The 7,370-nt window shown below is 48.9% G+C and overlaps 1 protein-coding gene and 1 pseudogene across 1 annotated transcript; one reads left to right on the forward strand and one right to left on the reverse strand.

The window, feature by feature from the left end:
• Nucleotides 1-966: 966 nt before the first annotated feature.
• On the reverse strand, nucleotides 967-1,242 carry LOC123332007 (annotated as a pseudogene).
• Nucleotides 1,243-2,544: 1,302 nt separating this feature from the next.
• On the forward strand, nucleotides 2,545-6,983 carry PCSK1N (proprotein convertase subtilisin/kexin type 1 inhibitor). The gene is made up of 3 exons (XM_006045705.4): nucleotides 2,545-2,780; nucleotides 5,880-6,352; nucleotides 6,665-6,983. The coding sequence occupies exons 1-3, from the start codon at nucleotides 2,667-2,669 to the stop codon at nucleotides 6,855-6,857; spliced, it is 780 nt and encodes a 259-aa protein (XP_006045767.3). The 5' UTR covers nucleotides 2,545-2,666; the 3' UTR covers nucleotides 6,858-6,983.
• Nucleotides 6,984-7,370: the final 387 nt, after the last annotated feature.

The following is a 7,370-nucleotide window of genomic DNA, read 5'->3' on the forward strand; positions in this document are numbered from 1 at the left end:
TATCTTTTGTGTAACAATATTACCATAAACTTCTCAGCTTAAAACAGTAACTAACAGTATCTGTGGGACAGGAGTCAGGGTATGGTTTAATTGGGTTATTTGCTTAGGGTCTCACAAAGTTGAAATGAAGGTGTTGACCAGGGCTACAGTCTCATTTGATGCTCGTCTGGGGAAGGATCTGTTTTCAAGCTCACTCAGGTTGTTGGCAGAATTCAGTTCCTTGCAGTCATAGGACAGAAGGCTTCAATTTCTTGCTGGCTGTCAGCTGGGGTCACTCTTAGCTCCTAAAGGCCACCCTCTATTCCTTGCCATGTGAGGTTCTCCAAAGTGGTCAATTGTTTCATGAAAGGGAGTGGGAGTTGCCTCACAAGTTGATCATTTCCACCTCATTTTTAACATGATTATCTACATGTAATCACATACATCTGATCACCTTTGGACACACACATACTCAAAGGGAGGGGATTACCCAAGGATGAGAATACAAGGAGACAAGGATCATGGGGGCCATCTTAATTGTGTGTCCATTACATTATCCCTGAGCATATAATCTTCAGGTTCATAAGTGGATGTGTATAAGGATTTTGGGGCTTCCCAGGTGGCTCAAGTAGTAAAGAATCCACCTGCCAATGCAGGAGCCACAGGAGATGCAGGCTCGATCCCTGGGTTGGGAAGATCCCCTGGCAACCCACTCCAGTATTCTCCTTTTTCCTCCAACCAGGTTTATTAAACATAACAAAATTCTATATACAAGGTGACCTAAATATGTTGCTTCAAAACATGATACTTTCCTTAACTAGTATTTTGATAAGTCAATTCACAGAGTGTCAAAATGCAGCCTACTCTAAAATTAATAGAAAAGTGCTCAATACATATTACATGAATGGTCTAATAGTTCTATAAGATAATTAACATAAGGTATGAATGAGTCCCTGTGACAGGCTGCTGGAGAACTGATACGAGTTGTCAGGAGGCCATTTTGTGAACTGCCACTGTGATGCCATCGTGCTTCTGGATCATAATGTTCCCATTATTTGATTCTAGATACACCACAAGAATATCAGTGGGGTCCAAGGTTAGCTTAGCTGCTTGCTGGGCTAGAACAGATATCACCCCAGCATGCTCATCTCACAGGGTTCCGCAGCAACCTAGATTGAGTCCCTGTGAATCTGTGCACAGGATTCCGAAAATGGATGGATTCTTCATTGTGTCCTCCAAGTGCTGTTCTAAGGTAGCCTCCATCCCGCCGCATGTCACCTCCTTCTTTGCCACGGGTGTGAGGTGCTCCTTGGTCCCCCCTCCAGTATTCTCACCGAGCAAGAGTTGGACATGACTGAGCACGCACAGTAGAAGCAGTTAGAATGGATTAGATATACTCACAGCAACACAAATGGATCTTTCTTTTATTCACTTTTGATTTATGTCATGTTACCATACTTTTTAAATTCCAACCAAAGTGAAAATATCTTTTAAAAATCTGGTTATAATAATAATACATATTAATTGAAACTTTTTTTCAGATAACAGAGAAAAATGTAAAGGAGAATGTGACAAAGCACCTGTCATCTCCCCCTGCACTCACAATAACCACTGATATGCCCTTCCTGTTATTTTTCCCCCTATAGATACAGAAATTTTACCAAAGTTTTGTTTTGTTTGCTGTATCATTTTACATGGCTTAAAATCCTTTTGGAACAATTTATGAGTGAAATCGATCTACGTATCTATGGAAGACAAGTAGATAGAGACAACAAAATAAAGACAGAGACAGGAGGAAGGTTGCAGAGATGAAGGGAGAGAAAGAATCAGAGGCAGGAAGAGATAGATGGGAGGGGAAGACAGAGAGACCTATGGGCATATAAGGTCAGAAAGAGAAACAGAGCAATGGAGAGATGAAGATACTGGGAAAGAGACAAGGAAAGGATAGAAAGGAACTTTTATTGAGCTCCTACTAAATGCCATTTTTTAAAAGTTTTTTTAAAAATTGAATTTGTTATGACATTGCTTTGTTTTATGTTTTCCGCTAGGAGGCATGTAGGATCTTAGCTTCCTGATGAGGGATTAAATCCATTGCTCCCTGCATTGGAAGGTGAAGTCTCAACCACCAGGGAAGTCCTCTAAATACCATTCTTATTAAACCTTCAAAGCCACTCTGGGAGACAGTTACTAGTAACCGCTTTATGCAGGTAAGGGACAGCACCTTAGAATGGTGAGCTAATTGAACTCATCACTCTATAAAGGCCATGGTCCATAGGCCATCCGTAACTGTTTATCCAATGAACAAAATCGTATATCTCCTCCCCAAGAAGTGGGGCAGCAGAGGGGACCAGACCTCCATTCCACTCCACTGAGTCATTTTTCCTGCCTGTCTGCTGAGGCGACAGCAAAGTCTGTTACTCTGGCTACTGGCCTCCGACTGCCATGGCAACCGCCATCAAAGGCTCCAGCTCATCACCTTGCCCCTCGGGCATCTCCTTGGCAACGGGCAGGATGCAGAGGCTGAGGGAGCTAAAGGCTGCGCCTGCGTAGACAGGATGGGATGGGCAGGGAAGGGCAAGATTCCTCAGCGTGCGCAGCCGCAAAGCACCGCAGCGGTGCAGGGTAGCTCAGACGCTGCGCACTTGCCAGTCAGTCCGCCCGTCCGGAGCCCGGCTCGCTGGGGCAGCATGGCGGGGTCGCCACTGCTCCACGGGCCGCGGGCCGGGGGCGTCGGCCTTTTGGTGCTGCTGCTCTTGGGCTTACTTGAGCCACCCCGCACTCTCTGCGCAAGGCCGGTAAAGGTGCGACCCGGGTAGGGCTCTGGGTGGGGGTGGGGGGAGGATGCTACAGGCGAGGGTCGGTGCCTAGCCACTGGCCCCTTATCCTCGCTGGCCCCAGTTCTCGGGACCTGTGGAGAGATCGGCCATGGGGGCCTGGGGTCCAGCCTCCAGTTTGCGCCCAGGCCATGCCAGCCTCCGTCTCTTGGGTGTGTGGGTGGCAGTGTCTGGGGGTCGTCTGGCCGCCGCGCCCTGCGCATCCCTCCGCACTAGGCGCTGGGCCCGGCCTCGCCCCGCCCGCCTCCTGTGGCGCTGTCCACGGGCGTAGCACACTGTAAGGCGGGGGATGCGGGCCTCGGTCTGTGTCCGCAAGATGTGATGACAGGGATATGAGTGTGTGCTGTCTCTGTGTGTTTCTTTTGATGTAAGCGCTTACGAGCATCCATACAAAGGTGCCATTGTGGGTCCGGGTGTGCACTGTGTGTGAAGCTTCTGTGTGTGAGTTTTCTCAGTGTGCACCGGTGTGTTTGTGATTCCTGTGGTGATGGTGTGACTTATGGGTGTGTCTGTGTGTTTGGGTGTGTGTCTGTGTGATTGTCTTTTTGTTTGGGAGGGAGTGGTCTTTGCATCCCCTAGGTGCACACCCCATTTCGGTTCTGTTGAACTGAGAGACTGGGATTTTGTATATGTGTTGATGAGACTGTTTCTTTGTGGAGCTGTGTCATTGTGGAGAGAGGAGCCATGATGTTGCTCTCTGTGCGGCATTATGTCTTTAAGGGTGGTGTGTATTCTTGCATCTAGATGGCTTGGCGATTGTAACTGCATAGCATTGGTTAGTGTGAATGTGTGCAGCCCCCCGAGTGTGGATGTGGCAGTGTTGGGTTGCATATTTGACATCTCAAGGCTTGTCAGTCCAAGTAGTGTGTATGAGGGCACGATTGACGTGTGTGATTCCCTGGGGTGGGTCTCAGGGGTGGTGGCCATCAAGGGCACTTGGAGCACATCCTTCTTTTTTTTTTTTTTTTCCATCCTTCTATAATGTAGAGTTCAAGGCTGTCTGCATCAAGGATGGTTTTTTAAAAGTATTCTTTATATATGAGAATATATCTAAAGATATGTATATATACAGTGTAAGAAATAATGATAAAATAATCCCTTTGTGTGCCCATTACTCAGCTTAAATCAAACATGACCAATAGTTAGAAGCCCCTCGGTGCCTTTCACCACAGCAGTCTCTCTCTTCCATAATCATTATCCTGTATTTTCTGTTAACCCTTACTTTTGTTTGTAGCTTATCATCTATGTCTGTATCTCTAAACAATATCTTGTTTAGTTTTTCGTCACAGAGATGGAATCATACTGGGTGTCTGGCTCCTGGTAGTCACTAGGGGTCACTAGGAAGTCATCAGGGTGTCTGGTTGTAACAGGCAGTCTGCAGTGGAATTCTGGAACTTGATTTTTTTTACACATTGTGAGATTCATCCACATTGAAGTATGTGGCTATAATTAATTTATTCTTATTACTGCATAATATTTTACACTATGAGTATATCATGAGTGTATGTGTATATCATGATTTATAGATGCATTTTCAATATGCTAGCAACAACATTTGGGTTGTTTCTAGGTGTTTCTTTTTTCCTCCCTTCACTTTTATGCTGTTATGAACAGTGCTGCTGTAATTTTTCATGAACCTTTGTCCAGTAGTATATGCACAAAAGCTACTCTGGGGTGTAACACCCCGGGAGTGGGGCATATGATATGTGTATCTTTCAAGACGTTGCCAAATTGTTCCTCAGCACTATTTTGACAGTTGAGTTCCCAGAAGCAATGTATAAAAGCCTCCATTTTTCCTATGTCGACATCAACATTTGACATAGTCAGACTTTAATTTGCTTTTCTCTTACTGCTTTTTAGGAATTTTTGGTATATTGGACACTGTTCCTTTATTGATTATTTGTGTTACAAGCATATTCTCCTACTCTGATTTTACTTTTCATTCTTTTTATGGTGTCTTGGGATAAAAAGAAATTCTTAGCTTGAATGTAGTCAAATTAATTTTTTCCCTTTCCATTGTTCCCAAATTTAGATCACTTATTTTTCCTGCACAATTTACTGAAGTTGTTCCTGTCCCTCATAGCTCTGCAGTGTCCCCTCTGTCATAGCAAGTGTCAGTGTGTGTGCATCTGTTTCCAAGCTCTGTTCAATCCTATTTCTTCCACTGCACTGAATCTGTGGTTTAACTTGCCCATTCAATTTTTAATGTCATTTATTTTTCTAAATGTTCTGTATGTCTCTTCTTCAAACCTTTATGGCCATTTAATGGTCTTTTGTTCCTTTCTCATACTTTTGATATCTTTTATTTCTTTAAACTTACTGAAATTGCTTTAAAACTGCCTGAACTGAACATTAGTCATTGGGTAATTTATTTTACAGATAGACTTGTATATACAAATGATATATGTATACAAAAGATATATAAATGATATATGAACACAGTTTTTCATTCCGACATTATTTATAAGAATAGAAAAAGATTGGAAACATCCTCAATGTTCATCAGTTGGATTGGTTAAATAAACTATTGTACATCCATAGGAGAGGGATTCAAAGCAGAAGAAAGGAAGGATCGAAGAAAGAAAGGATGCTTTTAGGGTAGGATCTAGACATAAGATTCCAAAAAACAAGGCATAGAACAGTCTGCTACCTTTTGGGTAAAACAAATGGACAGTAGGAATCTGTAAAATGCAAATATAAGTTCCTATTGTCCACAACATTAATATAGAGAAATACATTGCTGTCATATCTACCATCTCTATTCCTATAAAGAAACCTGGTCTTCTGCAGCCCCCGGGGGGGGGGGGGAGGGGCAAGGTCTGAGTCACTAGGAAATCGTTCGCGATGGGGGGAGGGGGTTGAATCTAGGGGTCTTTGGTGGCCCTAAGTGTGACCAGAGATATTTGTGGGTCTCCATTGGCCTTAGGGGTGTCTAGTCATATTCAAGGGCCCATGGCACCTTTGGTGGCATCTAGGGATATTTGAGGTCCGCGGAGTCCTGCGGGTTGGGAGTCTCTGGCCGGGCGAATGCTGAAGACCTCCCCGCTCCAACCTGTCTTCCCACAGGAGCCCCGCAGCCTGGGCGCAGCCTCGCCGCCCTTGGCTGAGGCCAGCGGTCACCGCCGCTTCCGGCGGGCGGTGCAGAGGGGAGAGGCTGCGGGGGCTGTGCAGGAGCTGGCGCGGGCGCTGGCGCACCTGCTGGAGGCCGAACGGCAGGAGCGGGCGCGGGCTGAGGCGCAGGAGGCCGAGGATCAGCAGGCGCGCGTCCTGGCGCAGCTCCGGCGCATCTGGGGCGCACCCCGCACCAGTGACCCGGCCCTGGGCCTGGAGAACGACCCCGACGCGCCCGCCACGCAGCTCGCCCGCGCCCTGCTCCGCGCCCGCCTGGACCCGGCGGCCCTGGCAGCCCAGCTTGTCCCCGCCCCTGCCCCCGCCGCGGCGCTCAGACTCCGGCCCCCCGTCTACGACGATGGCCCCACAGGCTCCGATGGCGAGGACGCCGGCGACGAGACGCCAGACCTGGACCCCGAGCTGCTGAGGTACCTCCACGAAGGGTGGTCGGGGGGCGGGTGCCATCATCCTGGGAGGAAGGGGGCGAGGAGCGGCGGAGGGCCTTCTTTACAGGGTGGAGGTGCGAACACCTAGGTCCTGGGACCCTAGGTGGGGGCAGAGGTGCCTGGCTGGCTCCCTTCGTCCGAATGGCTGGAGTGGAAGGCAGGGACACCTGTCTCCAGAAAGCGGTTGGACGCCTGAGTGGGAGGAGGCTGCCAGGTCCCGGAGAGGTTAGAGGTACCGGCGGCCTCCAGGTCCTAGGGCCGAGGCGTTGACTCACGGACACCTCCTCACTGCAGGTATTTGTTGGGGCGGATCCTAACGGGAATCGCCGACACCGAATCCGTCGCTGCCCCGCGTCGCCTCCGCCGCGCCGCCGACCAGGATACTGGCCCTGAGCTACCCCCTGAGGGTGTGCTGGGGGCCCTGCTGCGTGTGAAGCGTCTGGAGACCCCCGCACCCCAAGCGCCAGCGCGCCGCCTCCTGCCCTGAGCACCGCCAGGATCCCGTGCACCTTCCTGTCCAGGACAACCTGCCAGCTCCCGCCAGCCACAGTTGCTGCCCTCGAACCCCAGGATCCCCACCCAACCCCACAATAAATGTAATCTGAAGCAGCTATGTACTTGTTTGTGTGAGTGACAGTGTCTAAGGGGCCTGTGGACTAAGTGGTGATGGCCCTTCTTAGACAAAGGAAGAGGAGCCCCAGCCCTCGGTCCAGCACTTTTAAGACAACCCCCTCCCTGCAGTCTCTGCCTCTCCTCCCTGGGCAGATCTCCATGTGGGCAATGGCAGTGCCTACCAGATTTTGTGCCCCATTTCTAGGCCTCGGTTGGGAATGGGGAGCCCAGAAATCTTTGAGGGCCACTTTCAGCAGCACCTTCTCAGAGTCCATCCCAAGGACCAAGCTGTTTCTGAGGCAGGTGAATAGAGCTTGGATGGTGCTGGGATGTCCACTTGCACACATGAACTCCCTGACATGGGGAGGGGCTACCTGAGGGAAGAGAA

The sequence above is a fragment of the Bubalus bubalis genome, chromosome X (genome assembly GCF_019923935.1).
Source record: "Bubalus bubalis isolate 160015118507 breed Murrah chromosome X, NDDB_SH_1, whole genome shotgun sequence".
In the NCBI taxonomy this organism is placed as follows: domain Eukaryota; kingdom Metazoa; phylum Chordata; class Mammalia; order Artiodactyla; family Bovidae; genus Bubalus; species Bubalus bubalis.